This window comes from Pristiophorus japonicus, chromosome 7, assembly GCF_044704955.1.
Source record: "Pristiophorus japonicus isolate sPriJap1 chromosome 7, sPriJap1.hap1, whole genome shotgun sequence".
NCBI lineage: Eukaryota > Metazoa > Chordata > Chondrichthyes > Pristiophoridae > Pristiophorus > Pristiophorus japonicus.
Genome location: NC_091983.1, coordinates 13,089,831 through 13,107,952, shown reverse-complemented (window position 1 = coordinate 13,107,952; position 18,122 = coordinate 13,089,831). Strand labels below are relative to the sequence as shown.

At 42.5% G+C, this 18,122-nt stretch overlaps 1 protein-coding gene across 2 annotated transcripts in view; it reads left to right on the top strand.

Annotated features, from left to right (window-relative positions):
• The window catches only part of LOC139266737 (E3 ubiquitin-protein ligase TRIM9), an 83,853-nt gene extending 78,694 nt beyond the window's left edge, over positions 1 to 5,159 (top strand). For both annotated transcript variants that reach the window (XM_070884327.1, XM_070884326.1), the window contains exon 10: positions 4,189 to 5,159. In XM_070884327.1, the coding sequence (XP_070740428.1) occupies positions 4,189 to 4,281 (93 nt within the window). In that variant the 3' untranslated portion in view covers positions 4,282 to 5,159. The remainder of the gene's footprint in view (positions 1 to 4,188) is intronic.
• Positions 5,160 to 18,122: the final 12,963 nt, after the last annotated feature.

Below are 18,122 nucleotides of genomic sequence, written 5' to 3'. Positions count from 1 at the left end.
GCCTAACCAGTCTTTCTTCATAGCTAATATTCTCCAGTCCAGGCAACATCCTCGTAAATCTCCTCTATGCCCTCTCTAGTGCAATCACATCTTTCCTGTAATGTGGTGACCAGAACTGCACGCAGTACTCCAGCTGTGGCCTAACTAGTGTTTTATACAGTTCAAGTATAACTTGCCTGCTCTTGCATTCTATGCCTCGGCTAATAAAGACTAGTATTCCATAGGTCTTCTTAACCACCTTATCTACCTGGCCTGCTGCCTTCAGGGATCTGTGGACATGCACTCCAAGGTTCCTTTGTTCCTCTACACTTGTTCCTCTACACTTCAGTGTCCTACCATTTAATATATATTCCCTTTCCTTGTTAGCCCTCCCCAAATACATTACCTCATACGTCTCTGGATTGAATTTCAGTTGCCACTGTTCTACCCACCTGACCAGTTCATAAGAACATAAGAATTAGGAACAGGAGTAGGCCATCTAGCCCCTCGAGCCTGCTCCGCCGTTCAATAAGATCATGGCTGATCTGGTCGTGGACTCAGCTCCATGTACCCGCCCTCTCCCCGTAACCCTCAATTCCCTTATTGCTTAAAAATCTATCTATCTTTGACTTGAAAACATTCAATGAGCCAGCCTCAAAAGTTCATTGATATCTTCCTGCAGTCTGCAGCTTTCTTCTTCATTATCAACCACACAGCCAATTTTTGTATCATCTGCAAACTTCTTAATCATACCCCCTATATTCAAGTCTAATTTATTGATACATACCACAAAAAGCAAGGGACCGAGTACTGAGCCCTGCGGAAACCCACTGGAAACAGCCTTCTAGTCACAAAAACACCCATATCCATTACCCTTTGTTTTCTGCCTCTGAGCCAATTTTGAATCCAACTTGCCACTCCGCCCTGGATCCCATGGGCTTTAACTTTTGTGACCAGTCTGCCATGTGGGACTTTATCAAAAGCGTTGCTAAAATTCATATCGACTACATCAAATGCACTGCCCTCATCGACCCTCCATGTTACCTCCTCAAAAAATTCAATCAAGTTAGCCAGACACGACCTTCCCTTAACAAATCTGTGTATTTCTAAATGAAGATTTATCCTGTCCCTCAGAATTGTTTCCAGCAATTTTCCCATCACTGAGGTTAGGCTGACTGGCCTGTAATTACTCAGTCTATCCCTTTCTCCCTTCTTAAACAAAGGTACCACACCTGTCCTCCGGCACCACACCTGTAGCCAGAGAGGATTGGAAAATGGTCAGAACCTCTTCTATTTCCTCTTTTGCTTTTCTTAACAAGCTGGGATACATTTCATCTGGGTCTGGGGATTTATCCACTTTCAAAGCTACTAAACCCATTAATACTTTCTCTCTTACTATGTTTATTTCATCTAATATTTCACAATCCTCCTCCGTGATTGCAATGTCTTCATCACCCCTCTCTTTTGTGAAAACAGACGCAAAGTATTCATTAAGAACCATACCCACATCTTCTGCCTCCACACACAGATTACCTTCATGATTTCTAATAGGCCCTACTCTTTCTTTAGTTATCCTCTTGCTCTTAATGTATCTATAAAACATCTTTTATCTGCCAAACATTTTTCATGCTCTCTCTTTGCTTTCCTAATTTCCTTTTTAATTTCACCTTTGCACTTTCTAGTTTCTGTACTATTTAGCCCTCAGTATCTGTCAAAAGCCTCCATTTTTTTAATCCGACCCTGTATGTCCCTTAACATCCAGGGGGCTCTAGAATTGTTAGTCCCACCCTTTTTCTTTAAGGGAACATACTTGCTCTGAACCCTCAGGCTCTCCTCCTTCAATGCCTCCCACTGTTCTGACACTGATTGACCTGCAAGTAGCTTTTTCCAGTCCACTTTGGCTAAATCACATCTCAGCTTTGTAAAATTGGCTTTTCCCCAATTGAGAACTTTTATTTCTGGTCTATCTTTGTCCTTTCCCATAAACTACGCTAACTCTAACTGAATTATGATCACTAGCACCAAAATGCCCTTCCACCTGTCCAGCTTCATTCCCTGAAACTAAGTCCAGAACCGCCCGCTGCCTTGTCGGGCTTGCTACATACTGGCTAAGAAAGTTCTCCTGAATGCATTTTAGGAATTCTGCACCCTCTATACCTTTCACACTAATTTTATTTCAGTTAATATTGGGATAGTTGAAATCCCCTACTATTACTGCCCGATAGTTTTTGCCTCAGAAATTTGCCTATTTATTTGCTCTTCTATCTCACTGACTGTTTGGAGGTCTATAATACACTCCCAGCAGTGTGATCGTCCTTTATTTGTTCTTCAGTTCAACCCAAATGAACTCATTTGATGATCCTTCCAACATAGTATCCCTCATCACAACTGTAATTGTTTCTTTTATCAATACTGTGATTCCCCCCCCCTTCCTTTTTGTACCCCCCTCTCTCTGTTCTGTCTGAAAACCCTTAAACCAGGAATGTTGAACTGCCATACCTGCCTTTCTTTTAGCCATGTCTTAGTAATAGCTATAATATCATACTCCCAAGTGTCTATCTTTGCTCTCAGCTCATCTGCCTTATTCCCGAGACTCTCTGCATTGAAGTATATACCATTTAGCACTGCCAAACTCCCTTGTTGCCTATTTTCTAGCCCTTGTTTCCTCTGTCTTCCAAATTCACTTTCTACTTTTTTGCTTTCCAATACCAGCTTTGCTTCTCTCCTGTCTGAATCTATTCTCGGGTTCCCATCTCCCTGCCATCTAGTTTAAACCCTCCCTAACAGCTCTAGCAAACTCTCCGGCGAGGTTATTAGTCCCGGTTCTGTTGAGGTGCAACCCGTCCGCCTTGTCCAAGTCCCACCTCCCCCAGAAATGATCCCAATGCCTCAGGAATCTAAAGCTCTCCCTCCTGCACCATCTCTCCAGCCATGTATTCATCTGCTCTATCCTCCTATTTCTGTACTCACTAGCACATGGCACAGAGAGTAATTCAGAGATTACTACCTTTGAGCTCCTGCTTTTTAATCCCTCTCCTAGCTCCCTAAAATCTGTCTGCAGGACCTCATCCCTCTTTTGTAGCTCTGGCTGTTCACCCTCTTCCCCCAGAATATCCTGCAGCCGCTCAGTGACATCCTTGACCCTGGCACTAGGGAGGCAATATATGATCCTGGAGTCACTCCTGCGGCCACAGAAACACCTGTCTGCTCCCCTCCGCTCAAATCCTCTTCCGCTCTTCTTCCTCCCCCCCTCTGTGCAGCTGAGCCACCCGTGGTGCCGTAGACTTGGCTCTGGCTGCGCTCCCCAGAATACTGGTTGGAGAGCGAGATGCACTCGGGGGACTCCTGCATTACCTGCCTGGTCCTCCTCTTCTGTCTGGTGGACACTCACTTCCTCTCTGCCTGCACACTCTTAAGCTGCGTGGTGGCCACCTCTAGAAACGTGCTATCCACAAAGTTCTCAGCCTCGCAAATGCACTGCAGTGACTCCAGCCGCCGCTCAAGCTCCAAAACCCGGAGCTCGGGTTGCCACTCTGCCCGAGGCCCTCTCCCCTGTTGTATCTGTGCCGTCGCTCATGTCCGCTCAGCCCGACGACCCCTCTCCCGATGTCATTGTGCTGCCGTTCCTCCTTGTGCTGCCGCCAATGTCCATAGGCCATATCTCCAAGTAGCTCTTTCCAGTCCACTTTGGCTAAATCACATCTCATTGTATTCATCGTTAACAGCAGGTGCATCCCTAACTGTCCAGGGCAGTTTCAGTAAAGGATTCTTAAAATGATGACTGAAACTTTCCTTTTCAAATAAACTGTTTTGCCAATTGAGAGAATCCTTTATTCTCTTTTGGTCTGTCTCTCTGTCTCTCTCCAGAAAATATTTCCATGCAGTTACTACAATGTGATTTATCACCAGATAGCGTCAGTAATTATCATATTCTGGCTTGTATTTAAATATTAAAAAAATTGGAAAACACCTGCACTTTGTTCTCATTGACTCAAGTACTGAATAAGGCAGTCTGGTTTTACAATTCTAGATCTGACAGCATTCTGAAAAAGCCCAATGCTGCTGCATTTAAACTGAAGAACATTGTCATTTGTACATGATCATATTGAATGGTAGTGCAGGCTTGAAGAGCCGAATGGCCTACTACTGCTCCTATTTTCTGTGTTTCTCCCATATTCTATGTTTTCATTTGTGTTTTTCTTCCAATAGGTGACTCTTCATACAGGATTGGAAGTTCCAAATCATATCAAACAAGTAAAATCCTTGTTATCGTACAGCCCCAACAGCAAGTCTAAGTACTGACATTTCAGCCAACCAACAAAATGGCAGTCTATCTGGGTATAAAATGTTTGTTTCAAAACTCCCAATCCCAAATACAGAAAAGAGATCAGAAAACCTTTTTTTTTAAAAAAAGCCTAGTTGCCATTAAATCTCCATTATGCCACACGAGTGAGACATGACATTCGAACATCTTTCAGTAATATAGCTTTCAGAACTGTTTCACTACTTACAATTTTTAGTGACGTGTATACTAATCAGTTGTGTTAGAAAAGATGAAGGAGTCATAGCCAAACCAGAGCTCGTCTTTTATAGTAAACAGACTTGAGTTTAAACTTTATAAGTAGTAATGGAGCAGCAATCTTTAACCGTTTCCTTTTTCAAAAAAAAAATGTACCTCTGATTATGAGACCATAATATTTCATTTCTGTGCAGCATAAAAAGAATTTGGATATATTGGGATAAATTTTTCTTCTCTCAAAAGGACATTGGCTTCCTTTTAGCCAGCAAGAGACATGATTTAAATGGCGAGCTTTCCCCATCCCTCAAATGAACCTCCTGCTTCCATACAACCTTCTTTCGCTGACAATTGATATCAGACAAATTAATCAAGTGTGTTTAGGTGATGCAGAGGCCTGGAACATGGTTAGGAACAGCAAATCTCCTTGTACTTCGGGCAATCCTGCCACTCTGTAAAATTGCAGTGCCCTGGCATGCTGGCGGTTGTCCGTGAAGAAGGTGATTAACTCGCTTGCCGTAGCAGCCAGTACATCTGTGACTTGCTGAATGCATCTGTGCACGGCTGATTGGCAAATGCTAGCGATGTCCACAGTGACGGCCTGGACTCGCCGCCTGGCAAATAAATGCAGGGCCGGTGGTGCTTTCACAGCAGGTGAGTGCCAGCCCGGCTTCCCTCTGCTCCTCCCCCCCCCCCCCCCCCCCCCCACACCCCACTCCCCACTCTCTGCTTCTTCCAATATTAATCAGGTGGGGGAACCATTTGTGGCCTCTTTAGAATGGGGTAGGAGGTAAAGATGTCACAGTAGAAATTTGTCTAGGAGTGAGAGGGGGCAAGCTGTCCAAGTACGATGTCCTTCCTGGGATAGCATTACTTCATCATGTAGAGCGGACCCAAGGACAGTTGGGGAGATGCCTGCCAGATCACAGTCCTTGACACCAAGGTGGAGTACATGGGTGCAGAGGTTGACTGGTGCATGGATGCAGAGGTTAACTGGTGCACGGGCGCAGAGGTTGACTGGTGCACGGGCGCAGAGGTTGACTGGTGCACGGGCGCAGAGGTTGACTGGTGCACGGGCGCAGAGGTTGACTGATGCATTGATGCAGAGGTTGACTGGTGCACGGGCGCAGAGGTTGACTGATGCATTGATGCAGAGGTTGACTGGTGCATGGGCGCAGAGGTTGACTGGTGCATGGATGCAGAGGTTAACTGGTGCACGGGCGCAGAGGTTGACTGGTGCACGGGCGCAGAGGTTGACTGGTGCACGGGCGCAGAGGTTGACTGGTGCATGGGCGCAGAGGTTGACTGGTGCATGGGCGCAGAGGTTGACTGGTGCATGGGCGCAGAGGTTGACTGATGCATTGATGCAGAGGTTGACTGATGCATTGATGCAGAGGTTGACTGATGCATTGATGCAGAGGTTGACTGGTGCATGGGCGCAGAGGTGATGCACCCCTCCCGATTTCCCTTTAATGATTAGGAACTATAAATAATATTGTGTTCTCATTATCTCTTTAATATGAAGCAAATATTTAAAAAAATGTTTGCAGTATCAGGATTATTGTCTCTGAAGATGAGCAATCAGCTCTTGTGCATTGCACACTGAGATAGTGTTTCAATATTTACAAGCACAGAGATGGAGCTGGTTACTAAAGTAACAAGCTAGCTTTATACTAGTTTGTACTGAGGTCCTACGTTCACTAATCTATGTGTCCTTCATTCATTTTACTGATTGCTAAGGTGATACCATCATGTTTGCCTTTGAATTTGCTGATTATAAATATTGTTAGTGGTGATGGACATTGGTGGTGATGCAGCTCAATTGGAGAAACCCCAAACTTGGTGCATGCTCTCCAGGGGCAGAGAGGAAGGGACGTGTGAAAGGGCAAATTGACCTGTGCTGCTCCTGAGAAACTTCTCCTGGCTAACTGCAGAACAGAATTGCCAGACACCAGACAATGAATTCCCTGCCCAATTTTAGACCGAGAGTGGTCTAAAGGACCTTTATAAAATTAGAAATTCATATTGAAACATTTCAGCACCTGAATCAATGCACTTGTTTCTTTTTCAGTTTGATATATTGACATATAAAGTATTTACAGTGTGGGAAGACAGTTTACAGGAAACTATGTGCAAGAAAACTCTCTGTACGGATATGAACTAAATATTGAAAATTAATGTAAATTAATAGAACTGTTTTGTGCTAGTTAATGCAAGTATCTGTTTTGCTAATGTATCATTTTGTATGGTTTCAAAGGTAAAGTGGTGTTGGTGGCAGACACCAGAAGTGTTCAAAACGCTGTGGAAGATTGTTGCTTTGCATGTATAGTTGAACAGAATTTGCCAATGTTTGTGGATGATATTTCCTTGAATATGCACTTTCGTGACGTTATTTAATTTAGTGATGTGCAAAATTTAGTGAAAAATTTTAGATAGCATTGCGTTAAATTTAAAAATGTTAACATTCACCAGGGTAGTCAGACCTTTGTGTAAATAATCAATGGTGACAGCCAGTCACATCGCAGCATTGGCACTACCAACTCTTATTTTCACAATAGGTCTGCATTCTAAAGGTCTGAGAGGTAGAATTTCTCTGGGGTTCTCCCCATCCCCTGCCATAACTTCGGCAGAAGATCAGTGGAAGCTTCTTATGCCAAGGTTGAGGCAAGATATCGGGAGAACCCCGTGGGGTATTCTGCTCCCTGGCCAGCTTACAAGGAGCAACCTACCCCCGCCCCCCCAACAGCTTTGCCTATCCTCCTTTTGCCAGCTGATACAGCTAAAACTTGCAATCTTACCACCTTGGGCAAGTCCAAGTCCTTGGGCATGGCAGCTCGTGGGCTACCCTAACCATGAATTTTTGTACGTGCTCAGTGGGGCCCTTTACTTGAAGATACTTTTTAATTAACCAAGTGTGGGAAGTATCATACCTTTGGGTGACATTCTGGTGAAATTGATCCCTTCAGGGTTAATCTGCAGAATTCTGTTGATATGAGTTGGTTGACTATTTTAAAGCGAGTTTCTTGAAAATGAGCAAAAAAAATGGGAATGTTCACTGCACTTTATTCTTTATGATTTTCTTTTTCTGCCAACAGACTGCACCTTGTAAATCAATTTATGAATAGCTCAGTGCTAAAAGTTTCAAGTGTATATTTCCCCCTTAACGGAGCAATTCTGCTTGTGAGGTTAAAAGAGGTGTTGACTGAGTGTATCAGCTTGCACAGTGAGTTGCCTTCTCATCTGTGGGTTCGTAGGTTGTGAGTTCAAGCCCCGTGCCAAGGGGTTTGAATGCATAATCCAGGCTGATACACCAGTCCAACACTGTTGGAGGTGCCATACTTTGGAGGAAATGAAGAACCCAGAGCTGTCCTGGGCAACAGTCCTCATTCAACCCAATACTGCTAAAAGAACAGAATAACTGGTCAGTCGTTCATTTCATTGCTATTTGTAGGATCTTGCTGTGTGCAAGATGGCTCCTGTTTACCAGCCACTGTAATCCAATGTTTACAAAGAAGTCACGCTTGTTTACCAGAAAATAAATTGGGTTCAGAGTGCGCCGTCCTGTAATCTGCACGACATTTCAGAATAGAAAGTAGAACGCTATGAATTCACAATATACTATATAGCAATGAAGCTGAGTTCAGTGCTACTACAATGCATCATTCATCTCATTGGAGTTCAATATTGGTCCTCTTATATTATGGAACTGCTTCCAAAGATGACCTTAAAGCCACTGCACATGTGGAAATCATACAAGTGCAGAGTCTCAATGGATGGTTGACCGAGCAGCCTGTTGACAAGAAGCTCTATTGTCAATTACCTAAATCAAGGATAGGCATAGAAATGTTGCAGCCTTGGATATGGACTGCAGCAATGGGCAGGCATTTTGTGAATAATCTGGGTCCTGAGATAATTGCGACTATGAAACCAGAATTTTAGGAACTGTTACTGACTAGGCTGAACGAGACTGAAAGTCGACATTCTTTCGGTCCAGTCTGTATCTTGGACAAAGCAGGGGTTATTTTAAGATTCTTTGTTTCAAGCATGGAACCTCACCATGTGCATGTCGAAAATTTCCGCATGTGCCCTAACAATCTTTTGTCCATTTGGGCAAGGCTGTCTGTGAACTCTTAGAATTACCCAAGTGCCTGGTCGAAGGCAGTTACCATTTTGAAGATCTGTCCCTTGAAGAATTGCTCAGTGATCTGAGATCCATGGCAGGACAAAATCCTCCTGGTTTTTGGGAAGTCTCGACTGGAGCCAAAGCAGATATAATGTTTACAGGTGGCTTCGTTTTGGACTGGGAAAAGATTTTGTAGTCCTACAGACATTTAACAGGAGATCAAATATCAACAGAACATTATCCTTGTGTTCTTGGTCTGATGGTAACAGCAACCTTTGTTGTTTCACATGCTCAACTATTCAGTAGACAAGTTAGCAGGGAAGGTAGCATTTTTTTTCTTTCGCGAGAAACAAATATTTCCTCTGGTTCCCCTGATCTCCAGGATATCTTGGAGGATTAGAACAGAAAGAGCAATGATTATTTTGATAAACCCATATTGGCTCCAGAAGTGACAGTTCACAAACATCCTAGAATTGAGTAGTATCGATTTAATCTTACCTTCCTGAAAGACTATAAGAAATAGGCCATACTGCTCCTCGAGCTTACTCCGCATTTAATACGATCGTGGCTAATCCGATCATGGACTCAGGTTCACTTACTTTCCCGCTCCCCATAACCCCTTATCGGTTAAGAAACTGTCTATCTCTGTCAAATTTATTCAATGACCCAGGTTCCATAGCTCTCTGAGGCAGCGAATTCCACAGATTTACAACCCTCTGAGAGAAGAAATTTATCCTCATCTCAGTTTTAAATGGGCGGCCCCTTATTCCAAGATTATGCCCTCTAGTTCTAGTCTCCCCTATCAGTGGAAATATCCCCTCTGCATCCACCTTGTCAAGCCCCCTCATAATCTTCTACCTTTCGATAAGATCACCTCTCATTCTTCTGAATTCCAATGAGTAGAGGCCCAACCTACTCAACCTTTCCTCATGTCAAAAAGGCTGTTGGGTCTTCGCCCACCTATGGTGGATATCTTCTTGGTATTTCATAAGTCTTCCACTGATGGTTCCTGTAACATGAAATGGAGAATATCCATGCAGTGATGTAATTCACAGCAAGTTTATTTCCCCTTCTGTGGTGTATGTTATCTTGGATTACCATTTCACTTATTCATGCTAGATTCATTGTCACTGCTCCTGACAATCTGGAGTACTCCTTTACTGCCCAATATCTATTAAGTGATAGAATGACCCTGGGTAGTAACATATAACTCATCACCTACACTGGATACTGTGATCTTGCGTGTGGCTACAGGAGTTTGGATCTAGCAACCATGGACAAATGTACATGTTGATAGATCCATCCCATTCAGTTGCAGTCAGATCACTGCTTTTTTTCTTAAGTCATTATTTGGTCAGTTTCCAGCAGTGTGTGGACAAATGCATTGAAATGAAGAATAACGTTGTATGGTCTTCATCCTTTGAATTGAGGAGCATTCTCAATCCAGTACTCTGGATTTGCTTATATTATGATGCTGTGTGGGCATTGTATTCCTTTATAGTCCATGAGGGGAGCAGTGATAGCCCCAATTACATGACGTTATAGTGTCTTAGAGACATTGTACGGTGTGGTAGCTGGTGTGCAACAGCCACCACACGTTAAAAAAATCCACACACACGCATCTTCCACCCTTCACGATGTAGTTCGAGTTCTGAAAAATTAGGTCCTTCATTGAAACACCTGTGAACTCATCCTTTTTTGGCGTGGAAGCAAGTCATCCTCATTTCGAGGGACTGCCTATGATGATGATGAGTAACTTCCCCCCCCCCCCCCCCCACCCCCGGTAAAAACATATTTACAGCTCCCAGTGGCATCAGTGGTGTGATTAGGCCGTTCCATTCTTCAAAACTAGGAGAAGTGGAAAGAAAGCCTTTCATTCATCATCATAGGCAGTCCCTCGAAATCAAGGAAGATTTACTTTCACTCTATAAATGAGTTCTGAGGTGATTGAACAGTCCAATACGGGAATTACATTCTCTGTCACAGGTGGGACAGACAGTCGTTGAAGGGTGGGTGGGACTGGTTTGCCGCATGCTCCTTCCTCTGCCTGCACTTGGTTTCTGCATGCTCTCGACGATGAGACTCGAGGTGCTCAATGCCCTCCCGGATGCTCTTCCTCCACTTAGGGTGATCTTTGGCCAGGGACTCCCAGGCGTCGGTGGAGATGTTGCATTTTATCATTTCTATAGCGGTTTTCGTGACCTCCGGACATCCAAAGCGCTTGGCAACCAATGAAGTACTTTTGGAGTGTAGTCACTGTTGTAATGTAGGAAAGGCAGGAGCCAATTTGTGCACAGCAAGCTCCCACAAACAGCAATGAGATGAATGACCAAATCATCTGTTTTAATTGTGGGTTGAAGGATAAATGTTGGTCAGGATAAAGCTGGAAAAAAGAAAGATGGGATCCTAGTTTTTATAAATAGGGATTATAAGAGTACAAAAACAAAAGGAGTAGTGCTAACCCAATACAAATCATTGCTTCGGCCACAGCTGGAATATTATATCCAGTTTTGGTGCCTTTAGGAAGGATGTCAAGGCCATGGGGAAGGGCTTCATTGGGATTATACCAGGGATGAGAGGGATTGAGTAGGAGGACTGATAGAGAATTTGGGGCTTTTTTTCATTGGAACAAAGACGGTTAGAGGAGATCTAAGAGAGGAGTTTTAAATTATAAAAGGTTATGATAAAGTAAATAGGAAAAATTCTGCTGGTCAGTGTGTAGGTAACTAGAAGGTAAAACATTAAAATGATCAGTGAAGGAGCAATGGGAGAGGTTAGGAGAAATATCTTTATGCAGAAGGTTGTTAGAACAAGGAATGCTCTATTAGAAACAGAGGTGGAAGCAGAATCCATAATAGCTTTTGAGAGTAGATAAATATTTTAAAAGGGTAGGGGAATATGACTTAAGTGGAGAGCTCGTTCAGAGAGTCGGTACAGGCGCGATGTGTCGAATGGCCTCCTGTGCTGTAACCCTCTGTGATTCTACGATTCTATGATTTGAAGAATGAAGAAGTCACTGTAAGGTCGATAACCTTTCATTTTACACCTTTTTATACCATGCCTGGGGAATGTATTGAACTTCAGTAGATATTGAGTGTATAAAATCCATAAGAGATAGATTGATGTGAAATGCATCGGGTAAACACCATAGTAATTCTCACCAATTGGTTAGGTTAATCCTTTTCTTTTCAGGTTTTTTTTTCCCCTCATCTCGGTTTTAAAAAGAAGTTTGTAATGTAGTTAAACTGTGATTTTCAAACTGGTTGTAGCAAGGTATTGGTTACATGAGATGTGTTGGGATGGGTTAGCAATCCAAATAGATGGCCGCTCCTCGCGAGAAACCCTTCCCTATTTGCACAAAATAAATCTCTGACAGACTCTGAATGCAGATTAATGCTGAAATCACAAGGTGGTATGCTTTTAAATCTCATTCTTCAAGTGAATTCGTAATCTGCAAACATTAAATGCAATTTCCTGAAAGCAGAGCTGCTGAACTCCTTAATGATGAGTATGTAAACTTGGATCTCATTCTTAAACAGGTAAAATTGTCAATTTTTTAATATCGCAGGTTATTTTGTTACAGTCTGTTTTGAATGTACTATAAATTATTTGTCATCAGTATTAACTGTTCAAAGAAAGGCAAACTGTACAGCAGGATAGACAGCACTAACAGTAGTACTGACAGGTATAGTGGGCGTTGTTTACCAGCTGAACCACTGCTAGCCTTTATAATAGTGATAAGTAGACACTCTTCTGAACGTGTTTACTACATAGTAGTATTTGCTGAAGGGGATTTGTTAAAATCAAATTATAAAGATTGTAATACAAACCGTTTTATATAACACTACAATCTGTAACAATGAAGCAGCAGTAAACAAATAGATCTGGAATCTTCATGCAATTCTTCACTTCTTAAGTGTTTTTTTAAGTTACAGCATTAGCTATTGTGGCTTATTTGCTGTTACCCAGTTCTGGGTATGGCTCAGATATGTCTGGAGGATGTTAATTTTTTCAATCTTATTCCAATGCATCGTCACTGGAGTAAAGGTTCAATAATTGTGTTAACTGTTTGACTTAGAACTTCCATCACTTATGTTATGTTTCCTTTTCCTTTTGATGTAATGTGTACCTTAACCGTTTGATTATAGGCATTTACAGCTTGGTATTTGTTTAAAACGTCAAATTTTAGTAAGGAACAAATGTATTTATTTCGTCTAATATTTTAACTCATCGTAAATATTACAAAAATGTTGCGTCTGATGGATGTGCTTATTAATGTGTGTTTGTTAATATATTTTAAGCAACTTTCTCTGTTTGCTAGCAACCTCATTGCAATAGGCAGGCTTAACAATACTAGGTTTCAGATACAATGAACATTCTGGCAACTTTTTTCTTGTCATGCTGATTGACCTTGAGTATAAGAACCGGTCTCGGCTACAACTGTTAAAGCTATGCCACTCACAATTTCTTTTACATTTAGAAGTGTTGAATTAAGACCTCCTCAATATTGCTCCATTCTGGAAAATTAGTTTGGATGCAAGTTAAGTCCCCACTCAGAATTTCCCCCCAGTGGACCCAGCGATTTATCTGCTAGATGCTGAACTCACACAGGCACCTTGCTGAAATTCTGACCATATGCTACCTGAAAAATGTGTTCCTAATGAAATAACTTGGGTGGAATATGATGAAAAATGATTCTCTTTGATAGATAGTGACCTAGACACACACTATTAAAAAGTGCGTAGCTTGGTGCCTATTAAAAGTACTGGATATTGGCTTGTGTCCTTAACTCGAATATTTGGTGTTTGGCATCAGTAATCATGTACCCTGTACAGTGCGGCTAGTTCCTGCTCTTTACTTTTCAAAATAACACACACGTAATGATTTGATTATACTCATCTCAGCCCAAGGCCTAACTTTGCACTTTTCTCTCATAAATTGGGAGCTGGTTAAGCACAGTACCTGTGTGAGGGCTCATCTACTAACACGGAACCCACGCTTCTCTCAATCAACCAAACCATTTGGATGTGCTATTTTCACTTCTTGCTTTCATTGAGTTGGTCAGTAAGTTAAATACATTCACATTCAACTTACTTTTCACCATTTCTGAAGTACAATGTGTTGGCTATTTTAGTTTCAATTGTTAACTATTTTTTAAAGAAGTATTCCTGAAAAAAATAACTCTGGTTTTGTGCAGCTTTAACTTTCAACTTTGTGTCTTAGAAGCTGGGAGGTTGGAGAATTGCTCTCCTGTGGAGCAAAAGCCCCTTGCACAAAAATGTCTGAGTCCGTTCGGAAGTTCCTGGATTACCTCCTCCCCATGTGTAATGGAAATTTCTAAAACTGTTTGAGAGCACAATACTTGTTTTTTCTTTAAAAAGATGCAATTCTGTATTGTGCGCTTTGTACTTCCCCATCATTGAAGTGGGGATGGTGCGGGTCACACTGAAGATACAAACCGGAGCAGGCTCCAGAGGCTGTATGGTCTACTCCTGCTCCTATTTCTTATGTAAACCGATGAGCTCTCGCCACTTAGGGTTCCATCTATTGTATTAAAACCTCTTTTAAATGTGAATCCAGTCATCAGGAACTTCAGAGGCTGGTCCACTGATTCTTTTTCTTGTGACTAGCGGATATTTCCTCAGAACTCAAAAACTTTTTCAAGTATGCTGGATAGTTTGGTATTTTTTGGTGTTTTATACTTGATATTCTGTTACTCTGTCTACTCAGTGCTCTCAAACCAGGTATTGCATAAACATGGTGAATGTCTGTCCTGTATACTTATAGCTACATGTTCATAAATTGTGATGTGCCAAAAATGGTGTTTGTTGGTGTAGTCGATATAAATGTTAATTGAATAAATCTGGTTGTTACAATTTACATTGGCTCCTGAGTTTCATTATATAATTTAATCTCTAAGATTTTACATTAAACTTGCTGTCAGATTTACAAATAAGGACATTTCTAATGAATAGTGATATTGTCGATGATAAGGAAATGGAAGACATGTTGAATAATTACTTTGCATCAGTATTTACAGTAGAGGAAGATGATAGCATGTCGGAAATCCCAAGAAAACTAATATTGAATCATGGACAGGAACTCAACAAAATTAACCTAAGTAAAATAACTAATGAAGAAAATAATGGCACTAGAGTGACAAATCCCCAGGACCAGATGGTTTCAATCCCAGGGTTTTAAAGGAATAGTTGAGCACAGTGCAGATACCCCAACTATAATCTTACAAACTTCTCTTGATTCAGGTTCCTTTAGATTGTAAAATTATGCATGTCACTCCGCTATTTGAGATTGGTGAGAGAGGAAAACCAAGGAATTAGAAGCCTAACATCTGTTGTCAGAAAATTACTAGAGTCTATAATTAAGGATGGGTGAACAGGACTTGCCGAAGTCCTGTTCACCCATCACCCCTGTGCTCGCTGACCTACATTGGCTCCCAGTTAAGCAGTGCCTCCATTTCAAAATTCTCACTTGGCTTCAAATCTCTCGCCTTCATTGCGAGAGGGATGGAGTACAAAAGCAGGGAGGTCCTGCTGCAACTGTATAGGGTATTGGTAAGGCCGCACCTGGAGTACTGCGTGCAGTTTTGGTCACCTTACTTAAGGAAGGATATACTGGCTTTGGAGGGGGTACAGAGACGATTCACTAGGCTGATTCCGGAGATGAGGGGGTTACCTTATGATGATAGATTGAGTAGACTGGGTCTTTACTCGTTGGAGTTAAGAAGGATGAGGGGTGATCTTATAGAAACATTTAAAATAATGAAAGGGATAGACAAGATAGAGGCGGAGAGGTTGTTTCCACTGGTCGGGGAGACTAGAACTAGGGGGCACAGCCTCAAAATACGGGGGAACCAATTTAAAACCGAGTTGAGAAGGAATTTCTTCTCCGAGGGTTGTGAATCTGTGGAATTCTCTGCCCAAGGAAGCAGTTGAGGCTAGCTCATTGAATGTATTCAAGTCACAGATAGATAGATTTTTAACCAATAAGGGAATTAAGGGTTATGGGGAACGGGCGGGTGAGTGGAGCTGAGTCCACGGCCAGATCAGCCATGATCTTATTGAATGGTGGAACAGGCTCGAGGGGCTAGATGGCCTACTCCTGTTCCTAATTCTTATGTTCTTATGATAGGGTGACTGAACACCTCAAATATTTTAAGCTGAGCAGAGAGAGCCAGCATGGATTTGTAAAAGGTAGGTTATGCCTGATGAACCTGAATGAATTTTTTGAAGAGGCGACTAAAGTAGTGGAGAGGGGAATGTCTCTGGATGTCATTTATATGAACTTCCAGAAAGCATTTGATAAATCCCTCATAAAAGACTGTTAACTATTTAACTCTGAAACGAGCTTCCAACCACAAATCCACAGCATAACTAAGACCGCCTATTTCCACCTCCGTAATATCATCCATCTCTGTCCTCGTTTCAGCTCATCCGCTGATGAAACCTCTAGACTTGTCTATTCCAACGCACTCCTGACTGGCCTCCCACGTTCTACCCTACGTAAACTTGAGGTCATCCAAAGCTTGGCTGCCAGTGTCTGAACTTGCCGAAGTCCTGTTCACCCATCACCCCTGTGCTCGCTGACCTACATTGACTCCCGGTTAAGCAGTGCCTCCATTTCAAAATTCTCACTTGGCTTCAAATCCCTCCATATCTCTGTAATCACCTCCAGCCCTACAACCCTCCAAGATATCGGCACTACTCTAATTCTACTCTCTTGAGCATCCCTGATTATAATCGCTCCACCATTGGTGGCTATGCCTTCAGCTGCCTAGGCCCCAAGCTGTGGAATTCCCTGCCTAAACCTCTCCGCCTCTCTACCTGCCTTTCCTCAAAGATACTCATTAAAATCTATCTTTTTGACCAAATTTCTCCTTGTATGTCTTAGTGTCAATTTTCTTTGTCTTGTAATAGTCCTGTGAAGCACCTTGGGACGTTTTACTACATTAAAAGTGCTATATAACTAATACTTGTTTTAGCAGTGACCAGAATTGTAACTGTGCCTTGTATAGAGTCATTCTAACTTGCTGGGATTTGTGCTAGATTTCTCTGCCTGTACATCCCAAGATTCAGTTAGCTTTCTGTACTGCTGCAGCACACTGGGCTGTTTGATCCAAAACAACCGAGTGTTAAAAACACACAGCTCTTAGGCTGAGAACTGATAGAGGTCTATTGAATAGAATCATAGAAATTTACAGCACGGAAGGCCATTTCAGCCCATTGTGTCCACACTGACCGACAAAGCTAGCCATAGGGTGGGCTTGATGGGTCGGATGGTCTTTCCTCACCCATCTTTTTATACATATGTTCAAAGATAATTATGCAAATTAGAAATAATTTGCAATTATATAGCTCCTTTCATAACCTCAGTCCCAAAGTGCTTTACTGCCAATTAAGTGCTTTTGAAATGTAGTCACCGGTGAGGCTGTGTTTATTTGCAACACAAGTGGGTTAGACCCAATCTTTGGTCATCTTGGAGAAGACACACCACAGAAAGTGGAGCTGCAGTTGGCTTTGTGAAGATCCTTTGTTATTGAGTATCCTGCAATTGTAATTAGAGTTGTCCTTGGCTGGGAAAATTAAAGACTTTATACTCTAATTAGTGGGTTAGTTACTTCTTTGCAGTTTTTTCCCCTCTGGAAGTGATAATTTGTTAATTCAGAATGATGGGATTAAGGTTAACTTTAAGGCAGAAACGTTCATTAAAATCTGAACGTAAAGATTTGCCAGTCACTAACCCAATGGAGTGATTGCTTGCACAGACAAGCTTGAGTCATTCTGCGCAAGCGCACCTGTATTGGGGGCGTAACTCAGCCTGAACACTGTCCTGCCCCATCACTGGAACCGTGCATGAGCACCCGATGTTCTGGCCATGCATGTGCCTAGCTGGAGCCTGCGGCCTGAACCACGTTTCCTCCCGTTGCCAGCTGTTCTTTACCTGGAGAAAGATCGGAAGGGGGAGGACACAAGCTCGGTGAGGAAAAGGGGAAAAAGAAATAGGTTCCTGGCCTCTTTCTCCCCCGCCGATCCCCTATCCCCTCTTCAATCCTCTGTCCCCTCTCCCCCTCCGATCTCTCTTCCCTCTGATCTCTTGATCTGCTTCAGGCAAAAAAAATGGCGGGCAACAGGGTCCAGATAGGCACCCGATGTTGTGGCCACATCAGGTGCTCATGTGTAGCTCCCTGGGCAGGACAGTGTTTTTGGTCCCAGACAGAAGCGCATGCGCAGAACGACTCACTTATTTGTGTAAATAATCATTCTGTAAATATTAGCCAGGACACTGGGGAGAACTTGCCTGCTCTTTGAAATAGTGCTGTGGAATCTGTTATGTTCAACTGAAAGAACAGTTTATCGTCTCATTCAAAAGACGACCCCTCCGACCGTGCACCTTTCCCTCAGTACTGCACTGAAGTGTCAGCGTAGATTATGCAGGGAGACAGAGGGAAATAGAAGGGGGGCAGAAGCAAAAGATAGAAAGGAGAAT